The sequence below is a fragment of the Protopterus annectens genome, chromosome 7.part0 (genome assembly GCF_019279795.1).
Source record: "Protopterus annectens isolate FY-2018-M chromosome 7.part0, PAN1.0, whole genome shotgun sequence".
In the NCBI taxonomy this organism is placed as follows: Eukaryota; Metazoa; Chordata; order Ceratodontiformes; family Protopteridae; genus Protopterus; species Protopterus annectens.
Window position 1 is genome coordinate 1,340,962,858 of NC_056739.1, and position 19,950 is coordinate 1,340,982,807.

A 19,950-nucleotide genomic window follows, 5' to 3' on the forward strand; every position below is an offset into this window, starting at 1 on the left:
AGTACCAGTCCAAATCAAAAAAATATCATCCAAAAATCTTGTAAAATATTTTATGTATTTCATATATTTTGATTTAAAAATATATTGATTTTCCCAGAATGACATCACATAGTTGGCAAAAATGGGGGCGCAGGCTGCACCCATAGCCACACCTTTGACTTGGCAATAATATTGGCCTTCAAATTTTATAAAATTATATTTTAAAACCATTTCCATTAAAGCTATGAAGGCATTAATATTATCCTGATCATACATGCCTGTTGCCTGTAACTGAATTTCCAACCAATTAAGACCATCATCCTGAGGTATAACTGAAAAAAGGTTACACACATCAATAGTAATTAATAGCATATTTTCATCATATAATAAACCATTTAAGTTAGCTAAAAACTCCCATGAGTCTTTACATATATATTTAAAATGTTGTAACCCTCTTTTTAAATGGTGGTCTAAATATTTACCTATAAAAGATGTTTTTCCTCTTTTAGCATCCACAATGGGCATAAATTTTAAATTATTAATCTCTTTGTGCATTTTGGGTAACCCGAAGATGGTGGCAATGACAGAATATTCATTTTTCATATATTTATAAGAATCCAAATCAATTTGCCCCTCCAGTAATATGTCCTCTAAGGCTATATCTAATCTATGATGTGAAATATTAATTTCATTCACTGAAACTTCTTTATAAGTATCACTCGTTAAGAGTGTCGACATGCAGTTGGAATAATCTACACAATCCATTATCACCACCCCATTACTCTTATCTGGTTTGATGTAGCGTACATCACCATCCCCCATGATATCAACCAACAACTTTTTTTCTTTCTCAGTTAAATTGTCACCCATGATACTACAATTACTTTTATAAACTTCCCTCACATCCATTTCGCAAATGTTTTCAAAAATACCAATAATGTTGCATAAGGGAGGGTTAAACGTACTAGGTCTAGTTAATCTTGACATGCAGCCATATCATGATTATTAAAATTGTTAAAACCATTGTTATCAAACCAAACCCGATGATTTAATTTTCTCGTAAACATTTTCAAATCCAAAAAAGTTTCCGCTACTTTTTCCCTTCTACTAGGTACAAATGTGTACCCTTTTGCTAATAAATCAGTCACGGGGTGTTAATATTTTTACAGGAATAATTGTAGACTTTATAATCACCCCTAGTATTAGAAATAATACTTGGTGAATTACTTTCCATATTGCCAACCCCACATAAATCATTAACCAAAACCTCTGAAATCCAAATGTCATGTGACATTTCCGTACCAATAACACCACTAACTGGAAAATTGTTGTCATCGACCACAAAATCAACCACATTTTGATCAAAACTGTTTATACAAGTTTGTGTATCAGTCACAAGGGAATGATCCAATTGAGTAGAACCATCCAAAATGTTTGCCAACGTGTTAGCATTTTCTCCATCGACCAAATTAACTTCCATGAGCCCGATAGCCATATCAATCATTTCATCCACTGAAAACCTCCATGGTTCGACTGTTTGGGTCACGCACCCTGACTTCCATAATCCCTGAATTGATTATTTATGCCATATTGGTATTCGGGGTAGTTGTAATGCAGTCTCCAATTTCTCAACCTCTCCAACCGCCTTATTTCCTGCTCTAAAGGGACACTCGTTTCATTGCTTGCTGCTGACATCACCACTGATCTCATCCCATTGTTTTCAACCTCACTATGATTGGATGAGACCTAAGCGTTACCTTGTTGACACAGGATAAGCCTTACCATTACCATACTCTGCTAAGTCTCTTTTTATTTTTGACATCTTACGTAGAAAAATATTGGCACATACATTGTCAATGTGCCCAAATAAATTATCATTGTTAGTTTTGTATTGGTCAAAAATCAAATCAGATTTTATCAGCGCATCTTGTAGATCCAATTCTGCTGATAAACTCTTGATCTTAATGTTATTATATTTAATGATAAGTCTTAAAATTTCCAAACCAGCATAGTCAAATACCTTGTGTAAATCTTTGACGAAGTCGGGATTCCCCTCAGCTCCGTTCGGATATTGCCACACACGCAAACCTCAGGGGACTTGTCCAAGTTCCAAATTGTGCATTAAGTAGCCATTCTCCAGTTGGAGTTTTTTATAATCCAACATTAATTTCTCAAAGCATTTCAATCAGCCTATCAGATTTACCTATACGACACAGACACATTGATATTAATAAACCTTCTGTAAGGTATCACAGGTTACGGAATCAAATTCACAAGCATGTGACATTTCCATTTTCTCTTCTCTTCTAAAGATAAAAGTCTGCTTCCCTCCAGTCACAAAGCAATATGCCAGATTTTAACAACTCTAACTCATTAACAGATATATAACGTGGAATGTTACGCCTCTACTTGCCCTGATATATTGCTACATTCCAAACTATTTTCTAGGAAATCAACTTTAAAACATTAACACAAAGAAATGCAAATCTTTTGTGAACACAAAATGTATTAGAACAGTACAAATAGCAATGTTACAAGTGAAAATTTGCACTGATAGCAGTCATTCCATCAATACTATAGTGTATTATTATGAATACAAGACCAGAATATTTTTATCCAATGTTCAATTTATCATATCTTAGAAACTGTTCACCCTAAGATGTATTTTGCCAACTTACTTTTGTTACCCATACATGTGCTTTACATGACAGCAAAGTTCCTTTCTATGTGTATGCTTACTAAGATATTTGCAGAAATATTTAAAATTATGTTTGTCTGTACAATTAACAGTATGCATAACCCTGAATATCTCTTCAAGATGTGCAACTTATGAGTGCAAATATCAATAGTTTTCAACACCATTGCATCTGATGCTATGCAATAAAGTTTGTAAGTCACTCAGTTTTAGAAATATTAATAATTACTAGCAAATAACTACAATAGCACCAATATAGCATACTGTAATTGCACACTGACAATATAACATGTCCCTCAATAACATGGAGATCTCTCAGTTATGAAAATATGACTGCAAACATGAAAACACAAACAGTAAGGGGAAACTGGTCAGTAATTTCTCCACTGCAGAACATTCTTAAGTAACAATCTTAGTATTTTGTTAATTGCATCTTGCACTTCCTAACACTCAGTTAAGGATAACAGACCCAAAAAATGTCTGAATACCATTAAGGCACTATAGGTGTTAACTAGAATACAAATAAGGCACTCTAGGCTTGAATGAGTTAAGTAATCTGCTCAACCTCTCGGTTTTTGCACCGTCAGGGATAATCTATCCAGTGCAAAACATCCTCTAGCTTTGACTTTTTCAGCTACTCCATTACTCAATATTTCCTTCCATTTTATTTTAATAATTAAACATTGTTCACCCTAAAACAAACCGTTCTGAATTAATGAAAACTGAAAACAGCCGTTTCTTTTTTACCTTTTTTTGTTAATTTCTTGATCTCTTACATATCAATTCTGTATCATCCGTTCTCCTTTTCAATTTGTTGGGACAGGGTGTTATATTTTTTTGCCCCTTCTTTTGAACAGTTTGCCGTTTTATTTTTTAGCTTAGTCAATCATCTCATTCTTAAATAAGCAAACAAGAATGAACTTGTGTAATTTTCTCTGCCTGGAGCTGTCACAGTGTAAGATGCTCAATGCCAGTTCACCTATCTTATTACAAAAACAATTAAAAAAAACTATAGTCGCATGTAACAATGTTACATCGTATCAAGTGGCCTTTCGCTCCATTATAGATAGGCATCTGAATAAAACTGCAGCAACCTCAACTCTCACCAGGATGAATGGTTTAGAAAATAAGGGTATGGCAAGGCAAAAAGAAATGATACTGCAATCATCTAGTAACTAGACTTTGAATCTGAAAACGTTACTTTTACTACCCCTTCCAAAGGAATGCTATCACAAACATAAACAGCTCTTTTACTTGTGTGAAACCTTTCTATGAGACAAAGAGATCAAACAATGTCCAACTCTTACCTGACCTCTAAATTTTCATGTACAAATTTATAAAATCTACAAAACAAACACTACTACATTTAACAGTTTTTCTTTTTGTTAATTATTCAGCAAAACTGTAATCATGATAATTTTTTATTTTATTTTACATTTGTTGACCGGGCTAGTCCAGCTGGATAAGTTCCATTTTCAGTGGAGGCCCGGGGAGAAAAGCTCCTCAGATTAAAGCAAGGTTATAGAAATTAAACATTTACAATAAATGCCTGTGACACAGACAGTGAGCACTAATGCATACATATTAGTCTAGATCAAGTAATAAAAAACATATAGTGCTATTTTTTTTTTTTTTGTAACAGTCTTTCATTAAGTTATTAGTGATCATTGAGAAAGGTTGCAGTTTTGAAATGAGGAAATATGATAGTAGAATGAAGATAGTAGATTAGTCTGGATTGGTACAAGAGCAGAGCCAGAAGTTGTTCAGATGTAAAAGAAGTTGTTTTTTAAAAAGATGAAAGGAGCCTAGAGAGGTAATGTGTGAGGGGAGGTTATTCCAAAATTTGCCTACTGAGTTGGAGAAAAGGCAGTTACCTGCAGAATTTGTAATTCTAGTTGTTTTGACTTGTAGCTTTTCAAGGAACGCAGTTGTTTCAAGTTATTATAGGGGGTCAAGAGGTTACTAAGAGCAGGTGTCTTTGCTGGTTGATATAGAATGTTATGTGTTATTAAGAGTTGTTGATAGATAAGTTTGTTAGGAAGTTCCAACCAGTGTAAGTGTTTTAAGTTTAGACAATGGTGAGTTCTATACTGGGATGCTGTGGCAAAACGAGCTATATTATGGTAGGATGTAGTCAGTTTCCTAAGATTGCTTTTAGAGAGATTAGTGTAAATAGAGGAGGCATATAGTAGGGTTGAGATAAGATGTGATTGTGCTAAGGTGGTTCGTGCTTCTGGTGTAAGGAAGGGTTTAATTCTATACAGTGAACCAATCTTTTTATTAACTGCTTTTATAGTGTTATTGATATGAAAATCATAGCTAAGATTATTATCAATAGTAACACCAAGCAGTTTGGTAGAAGAGTCGGGGGAGATGAGGGAATTATCACTTGCAGTAATAGTGAAGTTTAGTAGAGAAGATTTGTGGGTAGGTGAGAATATTAATAGTTTTGTTTTCTTGGGGTTGAGGAGAAGACATCTTTTTGAGAACCACTGTTCAACGGTAGAAAAGGTAGATTGTGTCAGTGACTGGAGTTCAGTTTGAGTGGAAGCTGTGCAAATGATGGTAGAGTCATCTGCATATTGTATACAGGTAGTGTTTTGGATAGATGATTGGAGATCATTAATAAAGATAGAGAATAAGAGTGGGCCTAGTACAGATCCTTGAGGTACTCCTAAAGAGACAGGTAGTAGAGCAGATAGAGAGTTTTTCCATAGCACTGCTTGTTGTCGATTTTCAAGACAGGATGAAAACCAGGTTAAGGAAGAGAAATCCAGGGCAAGGGATTTTAATATGTGTAAAAGAAGTGTATGGTTGACCATATCGAAGGCTTTAGACAGGTCTAGGAAAAGAGAAGAGGTTAGTTTATTGTTGTTACGGTTACAGTTGATGGTGTTGGTAAAAGAAAGTAGTGCAGTGGTAGTACTATGTGCAGGTCTAAATCCATGTTGAGTATTAGCTAGTAGGTTGTTATGAAGGAGATGGTTAAGTAGTTGTTTATGTATACATTTTTCCATGATTTTAGCTAGTGGAGATAATAGTGCTATAGGGCGAAAGTTTGAAAGGTCAGTGGATTTTCCTCCTTTGTGTAAGGGTATGATGTGTGATATTTTCCAGATTGCTGGGAAAGTACTTTCTTTTATGGATCTGTTTATTAGGATAGAAACAGGGTAGGCAATAGCTTTAGCTGCTACTTGAAGGAATTCAGCAGGAAGCTTATCTGCTGAGGGGGTAGTGGGTTTAAGTTTTTGTAAAAGAGATTGTATGTAGGAGGTGGGTATGGGTTGAAGTTGAAGGGGAAGAAGGGAGTTGTTGATGTTATTTAAAAGCAGTTGAGAAGCATCAGGAGATAAGTGGTTAGCTAGACTTTGTATGGAAGTAGTAAAGAAGGTATTGAAGTTGTTGGCTATTAAAGAGGGATTATCAGGGTCTAAATTCTGTGCCTACTACAGGTAAAATAAAAAACTACAATAAAGGCAGTCTCATTAAACATCATGTGCAAAGGCATTTATTACCTTTAATACTGCTGCAGTTTGTCTGTTTTTCTTCAAATTCTGAATATATATATATATATATATATATATATATATATATATATATATATATATATATATATATATATATATATATGGTTCCACTTCTAACCATTGAAATACTGATAGAGACCAGAACATCGAATTTTGAAACATCGAAGGTTACAAGAGTAACCACAAAAAAAAAGAATAATAAATTTTAACAATTGTATGCAGGGGGGCTTTACCCCCCTACACACACCCCTACTTTAATATTCCAACTCCAAGACCGCACTACAGTGGAGTAAAGGGAAATCTCCCATTTAGCGTTATATGCAGAAGCACTAAACGGGAGATTTTCCGTACCCTATCTGTAGTGCCATCACACAGATGGCACAGACACACACAACATGCAGTGCACCTTGGTACCCAGCAAAAACACAAACATTCTCCCACCTACACTTACCTTTTTCTAACCCTTCAAACCTTCGATGTTTTAAAACTCAATGTTCTGGTCTCGATGATCTGAACTTCGATGTTTTAAACGTTCGATAGTTTGAAGGGGAACCATATATATATATATACATATATATATATATATATATATATATATATATATATATATATATATATATATATATATATATATATATATATATATATATATATATATAAAACATATATATAATATATGGTAAAGTTCACACTGGGGATCACACCAACAGCACTACTAGATAGGGGCCAAGGATACTAGCTGCTAGTACAAGGGTCTAGGGAACTATTAAAGGGGCGGTGAATACCGCACAACGTGGCTGGGCTAATATATGCCTTCGTGCAGATAGCCCAGTACCAACCTATGAACCTATATATATATAAAAAACACTTTATATGCTCGAAATCCTGAAATATCGAATTTCAGAATATCGAGCCCATAAAGTGGAAAGGCTAAAACATCGAACACCCAGAAGCATGAAATTCAAAATCTCGCATTTTGGAGATGTTGAATTAGCAGTTCTGGTGTTGCACTGTGTTCATAGATTCAGGTAAGTGTCTATGTTTTAAGGGTTTTGGGTAGGGGCTGTAGTGCGTTTTGTTACTGTGGTGTGTGTGCGAGGGTGATGTAGCTTGTGTGTTTGTGTATGTAGTGCGACCTTGGAGTTAGTATATTTAAATAGGGAGAATGTGGGGGGGCACATCCCCCCACATGGGGGTTCAGGGGGGGGAGCGCAGCCCCCGTTTGTACATAGGATTGGGTTGTGTGTTTGTTTGTGGGGAGGAAGGTGTGTGCATGATGTGTGTAGTACAGAAGTCGCAATTTTGAATTTCACACTTCTGAGTGTTCGCTGTTTTAACCTTTCCACTTTATGGGTTTGAGATTCTGAAATTCGATATTTCAGGATTTTGAGCAAATAAAAGTGAATCCATATATCTATATATACCTATATATATCTATATCTATATATACCTATATATATAAATATATATATATATATATATATATATATATATATATATATATATATATATATATATATATATATATATATATATATATATATATATATATATATATATATATATATATAGAGAGAGAGAGAGAGAGAGATAGCTACATAGATATATAGACAGCTATATAGATACATATAAAGTAGATAGATATATAGTTTATATATATATATATATATATATATATATATATAAATATATATAGATATATGAGTATATATATATATATATATATATATATATATATATATATATATATAAATATATATATATAAATATATATATATATATATATATATATATATATATATATATATATATATATATATATATAGAGAGAGAGAGAGAGAGATAGCTACATAGATATATAGACAGCTATATAGATACATTTAAAGTAGATAGATATATAGTTTTTAAATAATCTGCATTTCCCTTTATGACTATCCATCTATTTCTTGGTTTTGCACATCAAAGTGCACCTTTAAATGATGTGAATGTGCAAAATTTAAACAGTGTAGGCATCAGAGGATTGGTATAGATAGTTGAAAATAGCTGTTATAGAGTAGGAAACTACAGGTGTCTGCATATTCTGAAGTCACAAACCTTTCACCTCGACTTTATACATTTATCATTGGAAAAAAGGTCTGTAGCAGGTTTATTCAATATTATACTTTTCCTATTTTAGGAAAGCATTTAAAAAGCACTAGATTTAAGTGCAGGTCAATCACATGAGCTAGAAGTATAAACGTTTTTTTTAGCAAGACTGGATCAAATCTTTAAATTATTATTATGATTTTTTTTTCTAGCCAGCAGTGTGATGTCCCTTCTCTACGCCAGTGATCAAGGAGTCTTGATCCTCACCACGGAAACGCACAGTATTTCCAAATGCAATATTTCCATATACAACTCTCTGCACCACACTCAGTTTCCCCTTAAGAGCACACACAATCCTGGGGCTGGGTTTTCCTCTCCAGGCCACAAATAAGACTCTACCTTTCTCTTTGCAGAAACCAGTGCTCTGTGTCCCTCTTCCAAGTAGCACACACACACACACACACACACACACACACACACACACACACACACATGCACACAAAGGCTGGTACAGATTTTCTAGCTCTACCACCTCTGGCCAGGCTACAGGTGGTTCCAATGCCACCAGCCAGCTACTCTAAGGCTCTTACAAAGATACCCAATTATACTGAGTAAAATTAATACTAATACAAATTGTAGTGTTTGACCAATGCAGCAAAGCGTTCAGGACCAGCCACACTGTCAACAAATAAATATAAGTACTCTCAAAGGTTAAAATATTCTCTAAAAGACAAGCCAAAATGAAAAGTTGAAATATATTTAATTATAAAAAAATATTAAATTTGTATTTACAATAAACACCAGGGTTTCAACTACAGGAAATATTAAAAACAATGATGGAAAGATTCACACAGATACAAATATAATCTCACTACATTTTCCTGACTGATCTAAAGAAAGGACTGTCCCCTAGTTCATACCTTTCAACCTCTTAGAGTAATAAATGTGGATAAAGCCACAAATAATGGGGGGGGGGGGCAAAGTCCCAAAAATAGGGACAATTTTAAATACTGCTATTACAAACTTGGAAAATAGAATAATAAGGAGATAGAATAATAGGTTTTGCATAAGCATGAATTTTCTGAAGGGTATGAAGTCTGAAGCTCATTATTTGCTGACCTAAATCTTCAATTATTTGCCAATGACTTGCTAGAAAACCATTATTTTATGAGAAATGGACAAAAAAATATGAGGCAAAAATCTGGAAATTCTGTAAAAATCTGTAGGTATGCTCTAGTTCACTTACTATTGCAAGGTAAGATGAAGTGGGTGAGTGGTCCTTCTTTATCAGGCTTCACAAACAGACTGCCAAGAGCCAAGTGAGCCAACTGACATCTCTCACTAATATCTAAATATCATTTCAGTGCTGGCTATAAAATGACATCACATCTGGTTATCTGACTCTGGTTCCCACACTACCTCTTTTACTAGAAAATGAGCAAGAAACTTGCACGTTTCACCATACACACATAGAGCTTTGCTAAGATGTGTCATAGGATCTGGAAGCTATAAAACCATTTCAAAAACTTCCACCCTTCCAGGGTAGCAATTAGGTAACCCCTAAAGACAATACAGTAGGATTCCTAGTCCTAGTTTTCACATATGCTTTGTCTCTGGTTGCAATCAGAACTGTAAGATACAATTCTTTATGGTTTTAACCAGGTCATTTAATTTCAGACTATTTTTCAAAGTTAGCTTGACGGAGATTAACCTCTTCTCTTCCAGTATCCTCTGTTACAATATATTTATTTTAACAGTTACAATGCAGTCTGACATACAGGTGTATTTCGTTTCTGTCCAGCAGGATCCACTGCTGATCAATTTTTAACACAAACAGCTTTACAAATACATTTTCAACACAAGCACCTGTACAAATCAGTTTGATATACAACTGACCTACAGTTCTTTACAAAACTCCAGCTAGCTATGGTGGCATATGTTACACATGCACTGCCCTACTCTGTCTGGCACAACTGGCACTACATCACATCGTCACAAGCATATGGCATTTTTCCCCAATTAGGACATTTATACTACTACTCTCCTTACCTTTCTAAAGTATACACCGTATCTACAGGCCTTAAAATTTTCCTTTACATTTTTGCTTCTTCCAAACCATGCATCTCTCAGTGTTGTAATTTTTCCAGCTCCATGGGCTTGCTCCCTTCACTGCTCTCTAATTATGTTTAATGGATTATTTTAGTCATCCATTTCCATTTACTGCAGGATCATTTTTTTCCCCACCCACCAAACCAAATCTGCTATAAACATTTGCGGGGGTTTAATCTTAAGTGAACAACGTTATCTACATTACATAATAGCAACAAATTGAAAGCTAACATTCCTGCACTCTAAAATGAGAAACATGCATAAAAGGGACAAATGCAAAATTACTTATCCAAACATGAAATCAAATTTTCCTTTAATTTTCCAGTGAGATAGCTATTACTGCAAGAACACAAATGTTAGTGCAAAGACCAAACTACGGTCTAGTTCCTTGAAAATGAAACTACAGAAATTATATGTAAGCTGGCTCTAATGTGCATCCTTCATATGCAAAAGCCCAATTTGTTCTTTCTATAGCTCATGTTTCAGTATTATAAAGCAGGCATTGTGAACAATGGACTACACATATGAACTGCCTCAAGTCTGGTATAGCCTGAAGGAGACTGTTTTACTCTGTCAAAAGGAAAAAAATCCATAAAGCTCGTTTCCTGTTAGTAAATGAATGCAGATGCTAGTAACCTTTACTTAAGTCTTAAGGTGGCTGCTGCTCATCATACTCCAGTGTCTATCTTTATCATGGACAACAACATCTAGTTTGTGCATAACTTTCCATTTTCTTTGCTATTTTTAAGTAAGACATTTGTCCATCTTTGAAAATATAATGGGGTTTGAGGAAGATCACACAGGTGTGCCCAAATAACAAAGGCAGACTAAAACAACCAAGCTGCTTAACTCCAGCTTTTCCAAATTAGTGCTTTAGTCCTACCGTGCTTGTCACACTGTCTTCAAAATGGCTTGCTTTCTTAACCAACTAAATGTGTACCAGCATTTGGGAAAAGTGGAATACATAGGTTCATAGGTTGGTACTAGGCTATCGGCCCTAGGGCCTATACAAGCCTAGCCATAACAATTCCCTGGATACTTCTTCCCACAATATTTACTTCCCTGGACCCATGTCTAGCAGGGCGACGGACATGATCCTTGGGGTGAATTTCCTAGCTCCCATCCAATCGTCAAGGTTCCTTTTGACATGTATGGGCAATCTATTCCAGAGTATGGGGAGTCTCTGGGTCAGGAACATATCTCTCCAGCATGTTTTGTTCATTGTGATGACAAGGTTTAGATCCCTGGAGCGTGTGGCTCTGAGGGATTGGGATTTCTTTAAGTGTAGCATGTCCAACAGCACAGGGTTTGACATGGCCTTGTATGTTAAGCAGAGATTGCCTCTGAGTAGATGATATGCCACAGAGTACAGCTGGAGTTTTTTTAGATGGTCAGCATATGGCATCTGCTTTAGGCCTGTGATTCTTTTAGTGAGGTATTTCTGTGGCCTTTCCAGCTGTTGCAGATGTCTTGTGAGGTACATACCAAATGGGGCGTTATGCTTTATAATGGGTCTAATGAGGGATGAGTACAGTGGGACAATGACCTTTTTCCTGGATGAAAATCCCTTAGTGATGAGGTGTGCCACATAGAAGGATTTCCTGACTGTTGTGGCGATGTGGTTATCGAAGGTGAGACCACTGTCCACCTGTGTCCCTAAGTCTCTCATCACACTTTTGATGTTTAGTGTACTGCCACCTATGTGGTAATTCATGGGTACATGTTTTTTTCCAAAGGGGATAACTATACATTTCTTGGCATTAAGCTTGAGCCCATGGCTCTGGCACCAAGCATCTGTTTCTGTAAGGCCCTTTTGTAGAATATCCACATAATTTGGGGATTCAATAACGGCTCCCAGTTTGCAGTCATCTGCAAACATGGTTAGCCAGAGTCCCTTAGTGTTGGACTGTACTTCAGAGAAGTAGATGCCAAACAAGAGCGGTCCCAGGACTGAACCCTGAGGTACTCCACTTGTCACTTGTCTGGAGCTGGATTTGGAGTCGGCTACTTTTACAATCTGGGTTCTGTCAGTAAGCAGTTGGCAACCCATCGAGTGCCGTAGGGATTTATGCCCAGCTTAGTAAGTTTATCTATGATTCCAGAGTGTGGAATGGTGTTGAAGGCCTTGGCGAGGTCCAGATAGGCTGTGTGGATCGCCTTACCCTCGTCCACAACTCTGGAGACTGATTCGAAGAAGTCAATCAGGTTCAGGAGACAAGATCGGCCCTTCACGAACCCAAACTGGGTGGGTCTAGTGTTTGAAGGTTGCCAATGTCTTTGTTTATAAGTTCCATGATAATGCGTTCCATGCCCTTGCAGATCAGGCTCATCAGACTGATGGGACGGTAGTTCCCGGGATCCAAGGTGGATCCCCCCTTGTGGAGTGGGATAACTGTAAGCTATGCACCACTCAGTGGGCACGAAGCCTGAGGTGAGGCTATGATTAAACATGCCACTTAGGTGAGGTGCCAGTTCATTTTGTAGTTCATGTAGTACACAGCCCAGGATGTCATCTGGTCCCATGGATGCTGTATTCTTCGCTTTGGAGAGTGCAGTTTCTACCTGTGTGGCCGTGATTACTGGAGTTTGGCAATCTTTTGGTATTGAGATGAGCCCTTTAGGGGGTGAGAGAGGGGTGAAGTTGGCACTAAACCGATCTGCCAGTATATTGGCAATATCCTTGACATCAGTATGTTTAATGCCATTCTGTTGTAGCTCAGAGCAGATCTGAGCATTGCCATTTAGATTCTTGACATAACTACAGAATGCCTTGTGGTGGTCTTTGGAATCTTTGGCGATTTTATTTTCGTAACTAGCTTTTGAGGATTTTATTAGGGATCTCAGCTTCTTACTGAGGCTCGTAAGGGAGTTTTTTGCATCCTAGGGTTTTCCTCTTTTCTGCAACAGTTTCTTCCTTCTGTTATATAGCTTGATTATAGCAGGGGACCACCAGATTGGCTTTCTTTTTTTGGAGGAGAGCATCTTGGTTCTATTTGGGATAGCACGATTCATGTACAAGTGGATGTGCTCGTACAGTGCCTTAGTGTAGGATTCAGCAGTCAAACATTCGGATCCCGTCTGCATGCCACAATGTAGGCCCCAATTGTAATACACCAATTACCCTTCTACCTTCTTCAAGTGACAGTAATTTACTGGGTACATTACCTGCCCTCCACTCAGGACAACAGCATGACTTCTCAATCTTCCTTACCAAATGACTATCATCTTTTAAAAATACTCCAAAAACTTCAGTCAACAGTGTAGTGAAAAGGCAGCTCACCTTTGTACTGGTGAAGACTACTGAATGAGCTAAAATTGCTGCATTGAATACTCTTCTATAGTGTAACCTGATGAAAGAAATTTTCTCAAAGATGATGCTGAAGTTAAGTGAGAAGAGGCATAAAGAGTGCCCAATATGTAAGCTTCATCTTAATGTAATACATACCGTTGCTTTCTATATGACCATTTCGTTGTAGTGTGCTACTTCCTTCAGCCCTGATGCACGTTTCTTGTCTGTCTGAGAGGGTACCTTGAGAAGAAAGATAACTTGGCACATCAGGAGGAACAACAGTCTCATCTACAAGGTATGGAAAGGAGGCAGGTGTTACAGGCTAAAATATAGGATTATGCATTCACCTCAAAATAATTTTCCAATGGCTGTCATGAAGACCTAGGTAACCAAGAAATATGAACTGAACTGTTCACTGAATCACAATAAAACATAACAGAGAACAACGCAGCTTAAAAAGGCTAAACTGAAAGCAACTTCCTTCAGATGTTTATATTATGTAAAAATAGACCATTACTAATTTTCTATGTATTTTCATTAATACAGTGAAAAAAAGAGAAAGATCTTTCTTTAGTCATAGGCTGCATGCATATCTGGTGAAGAAAAAGAATGGTAAGTGAATTCATCACTCAGTAATTGCCATTATCCTAGCAGCACTCAAATCCTCTAGTACTTCACAATTGCATAATGCTGTTCTGCATTCTTAATATTTTATTATACGATTACAAAAATGGTACTTTCAGTTAATTATTTTTATCCTAGAAAAAATTACAATATTACAATAAAATACATCACAATAAATAACAAATGTTACCGACTGAAAGCATCAGACAAGGACTTTTTATGCAACACATATTTTCATACTGTTGCTGTATGCAGTACAGTACTTAAGGAAGAGGTATAACTAGGGTTGGGAGAAGGGGAAAGCTTTTCCTGTTGCAAACTGTTGGGTGTAGTAACTGGCAGGTGTCGACAGTAAGTGAATGAAGTATTAGCATTAATTTATCACAGCCTAATAAATGAATGCTGATACTGCATTTACGACCACTAAGTAGTCAGGTGTGTGTATTAGTAACTGCAAGACATTTTTTTACCTTCTTAGCATGAGTTGAAGGATATGCCACTTTGGAGAACTGCAAAGGACACCAGATGTCCTAGCTATGGTTCTGCCTTAATGCAATGACTATGCAATAATGTGTACAAAGCAACAAATAATTCAGAATGCAAAAATTATGTTTACCATTTCTGACAGTGCAATTAAAAAAAAAAGAAATATATATATATATATATATATATATATATATATATATATATATATATATATGTATATTTATATCTATATATATGGCATTGTGCTCTGGATACAATCCAAGATGTAGTAGTCATGAGAGTAATAAAAAAATGATTTTATCTTCAGTGATAACACTGTATGCATAACAACTGTGCCTTATTAAAAGTTCAAGAGTCCCAAAACTAGGAAAACTCAAGTGCTATTAGGAGCAATTGACAGCAAACTGAAAAAGTTGCTGCTGCACATTTAAAGCATCTTTTGCAGAGAGGCAAGGTTTCCTGACCTCCCCCTCTCGACCCCTACTACTACAAATAATTCCAAAATCCAAGTACCTTTTCCAAGATGCAACAATTCTGGAATTAGTATAAATATTTCCCTGTAATGTCACATAACCTTTGCAGTTCTGTGGACCACATTTGCCATCTATGAACCTATAATCTGTAGAGAGCAATCCACGTTAACAGCTATTCAGCAGAGTAGTGCACTCTAAAAGAAAACACTTAAGTAATTCACTTAAGGAAGACACAAAAGTGTGTGGGGACTCCTGTAAAAGGACCGCCTTGAGGCTTGAATGGACCAGCTGCCCCAATGGAAAAGAATGAGCAGACTCAGGACCCAAGGCAGACAGTTGTGGAGGGGGGAGGACTTGAGGGGGACAAGAATGTCCTATATCCAGTTGTGAGGAGTGCTCTATCCACTGCCTCAAATGCAGAAGCCAATGAAGAGCCCAAGACTACCCCACAGTAGGATCCAAAGCCACTCAACAACAGAGCCCGTGGAGTCTCCATGACCCTGCTTTGATGCAGAAGTCAGAGCTGAGCTGAGCTGTCTAGCTCTGAAGCCCAGAGGGGAAGGGACAGCTCCAAAAGTCTCAGAGTCTAACCTTATACACAGATCCAGCAGCAAAGTTATGGTACTGAGATCCCTTGGCTCCAACAAGTTTGGCACCGGTTGGACCACAGAAGACACTGGAGTTGATTAAGACCAAATCTTCAGATCTGACATGGCCAGTCCCGGGATTCTTGGATCCAGTACCTCTGAAACTGAAGGTATCCGAGATAGTCCAAAGCCCATGGGTCCAATGGGAGATGGAGCCAGGAGTACTTGCAACTGAATCAGAATCCTGAGAATTTTTCACATCATTCTGTCCATATCTGCTTTGGGCAGGCTCTTGGAAAACCTGAAGGGTGAGGAGGTAGACGGAAGTCTGGAAACTCTTATGCGGTGTTTTTGTAGAAATGGAATGGTTAGCCTCGATGAAATTGGTTCGGGAGAAAAACCCTGATTGTCTACAGGGAGGAGACTTTGCAGCAGAGAGTTTTGGATCCAAAGAAGTGGACGGACTTGAGCTCTTCAGGATTTTGTCCGGCACAGCCGAAGCTGGAGCAGACCAAGGACAGTGGTAAGGGAATGCTTCTGAGACTCCCTGGGGTTTTCTTTGGGCTTTCCCTTTTCTCCTCCTCAGATTTTTCCTACAGCTTTTTTCCAGATGAGGAAGTTCCAAACTGAAGAGGAAGGAGGGAGTAAACCTTTAAGTACTGATTTATTTCTACACACAACATAAGCTTTGTGGTTGAAGCCTAATCAAATTTCACATTCAACCTCAAGATGTGCGGCACCTAGATAATATACACACTGTGAGTGGGCATCAGAGTTCGGTATCTTCTGTTCACATGAAAAGTGCTTTTTAAATCAGTGAGTTTCTCTGACATGTCACAGCCAACAAAGAAAACCAATACAATAATACACTGATACAGAAAATCCAGGACAGCAGAAAGCTATAATGCCAGTGAAGGTAATCAGAGAACTACCATATATATATATATATATATATATATATATATATATATATATATATATATATATATATATATATATATATATATATATATATATATATATATATACACATACATATACACACACACATTATATTATATCTATATACATACACACACATATACATACAGCAAAGGAGGCAGGAATGAGATCCTAATAAAAAGACAGCTAATAAGCCAAAAAGAGAGCGTCACACCACCTAAAGCTTGAGCTACAGATCCAAAGTCTGAAAAGTGTCCAAAGTTAGATCAGAGGTTGGCTATGTAACTCAATTGTTGAGGAACAGACAAAAAAATACATCAGATCCGTATGTTGACTAGCATGACTAATAGGAAGGAAATCTGGCAGAAAAGTGTCTGGTGTGGTGAAGCAGATGGTTCAGAAACTGCAGGAGAGCTAACTAAAGTGGCAAGCCTGGCAGCTTTCTGAGAAGTATTTCCATTGTCAAATACAGGCTAGATTAAGAAATGCAGGAAAAACTAAATTAAATGAGACAGACTGAAGGAATGGGAGGAAAGCAAGTATTTACGGTTAGAAGGGACTCGTATGAACAACATATGACCAGGGATTATTTGCCAGCGCCAAATAAACTTACCACAGTGCTTTTTCACCTAGGAAATGAAGGAATTAAATCATAAAAACTACACTGACTGATTCAAAGCCTTGTCCCTCTTCCTGGTATCACACAGGTTACTGAGAGATCATCTCTGCTTTGCATACGGAGCCTCAGCAGACCCTATCCTCACTGATCTACTGCACATCTGTAAGTCCAATGGTGACCAACAGCCACTCAAAAGACTGTACTCTCTTCTGCAACATAAACAGAACATGTTGGAGAGAGACAGCTCTGTATCACAGAGAACAGAACTTCTTTAGAATCATCCTTCTCTCCAGATAAAGCAAAGTACTTCCCACCCTCAGGTCAATTACTACAGAAAGCAATCAGTTTTATAGCCAGTACTGATCAATTAGCAAGGAGGCACAGAATAAAACAGGTCCTCTTTCATTTACTGAATGCAGACACCAACAAGCTAGGGATACAAAATAAATGGCACATACAGTGTAATCTAATGGTCAAGAGAAAGGACACTGGCCAATATGGCAAGTTGTCCTTACAGTGCACGGACTACTCCTTTGGAGGACTTTCAAATCAATATTCCAGCACAGGGAAGCCACATACATGACTAGTTAAATACAGCAAGGCTCTTCAAGTCAAACTTGCTTATACCATACAATGCCAAAAATCTCAGTGAACGACGTTGCAGAGGTGCCTTGCGGCAGTGCCAATGCTATTTAAGGAGATGGAAATGGCTAGAGGAATAAAGAGGAAAGGCATGTGAATATTTTCTGTCACTTATGCCTCACAAAGGACATATCCCAAATAACACTCGTTAAATGGGACCAAAGTTTAGACAGTTTAATTAAAATAACGAATTACAGGGTAATGCTTAATTTTATGCAACATAAAAAATAGCCTATTTTTGTGGTATAAAAATGGAAGCACCAGACTTTTCCATATGCAGTTATTGAAAGAAAGAGTTTACTGTGGGAGTTAACTGCAGATGTTAGGATAGTGCTGCACAAATGTTTAGCAAGAACAGAAAAGTAACAAGCAAAACAAAAGTATACTATTCTTTTGCACATGAACTTGTATTACTGAAGAGTCAACATTAACCACAACCAACAAGCAATCAGCAAACATCCGCAGTTTGCTAACCCCATGAGGTTCATCATTTGGAAGACTTCCTCATCTAATGCAGAGAGGCCCACAAATTTGTTTCCAACAAAAATTCTTAACATGGGTGACAAACTACTGCACAGTCCACCATACCAGAAGCCTGCACACCCCTTAACTAATGTAACCACCTCAGTGTTCAGCAATTATAACTGAAAGTTATAAATTCCACTTTACTGGTGACTTCTTTCCTTCTGTAGTATTTTCCCTTTATTTATCAGTGAAGGACTGGCTTTACTGGTATTTCATCATATAAGTAAACCTAATTTAACACTGTAAATGTATTCAGTGATTTCAACAAACAGGAGCACAAGTGTTACGGTATAGTGTCATTGTTAAAACCCTTTTACAGAGTATCCAAGCAAATAAAACCAAACTGTTTCTAATTTAGGCAGAAAATTCAGGTTCTCACAAGTAGAGCTACAAACCCCCCCCCCAAAAAAAAACAAACAAAAATGATTACTAGGCCTAGGCACTGAATGTGTACATAAACTATCTAGGAGTACAGTGACTGACATACATATTAAGTGGTACTATAAGGGTTAAAGGACCAAGTTAAATGGCAAATATAAGGGTGATGTTAGGAGTCATTTACCACTACAGCATCGTACATTACATACATCTGACATTTCAAACCCCACACATTCTATTTATTCATTTTTTTTCAAACCCCACACATTCTATTTATTCATTTTTTTCAAACCCCACACATTCTATTTATTCATTTTTCCCTGCTTATGTAGTTTAGTATTTCCCTTAGTTCATGTGTGCCCTGTGATATGTAGTTCTTGCATCTCTACAGATGTGTACTGCTGTTTTTCTTTTCATTTGGAACCTGTTCTAGGACCCATCATTTAAGTTTCCTGAATAGCAAGTTTTTTTTCTCTCTCTCTTTTTTTAACTTTTAATTTACTTAATCATTCATTCATTTGCTAACCAGATAAGTGTGCTGGTTGACAAACACTCTTCATGCACAACTTGGGCCAATTTGTTACAGAACTAACATGGACAGTATAAGAAATATTGTTAAGAAATGCATGTAGTATAAAGTGACAATAAATAATAATTAAAACTAATTCTTATTTGAGAATGTGTAAAGAAAGTATGACTAGGAAGGAAAAATTTTAGTAGACAGATGAGATATAGTACAATAGGTAAGAGTAGCAGAGAAAATGTTACAGGATTTTTGGTGCTGTTCTTTGTTCTTCTCAGTAAGACCTGGTGGGACCTCCTGGATGACTTTTTCTAGCAGCAATTTGTAAGACTGCTTCCACCCTCTGATCGGGTGGAACATCAGGAAGGTTTTTCCTTGGTTTTTGTATTTGGAAAAATGGAATGGAATATCCTCTGGATTTGATCCTTTGCACCTAGTGATCATTTGTGATGGCTAACCAGTCATTT

At 36.9% G+C, this 19,950-nt stretch overlaps 1 protein-coding gene across 1 annotated transcript in view; it reads right to left on the reverse strand.

Moving 5' to 3' along the window:
• The window catches only part of LRIG1 (leucine rich repeats and immunoglobulin like domains 1), a gene marked incomplete in the record, with an annotated part of 404,144 nt that overhangs the window by 14,911 nt on the left and 369,283 nt on the right, over window positions 1-19,950 (reverse strand). The window contains 1 exon segment of the mRNA XM_044077960.1: window positions 13,841-13,972. Within this exon segment, the coding sequence (XP_043933895.1) occupies window positions 13,841-13,972 (132 nt within the window).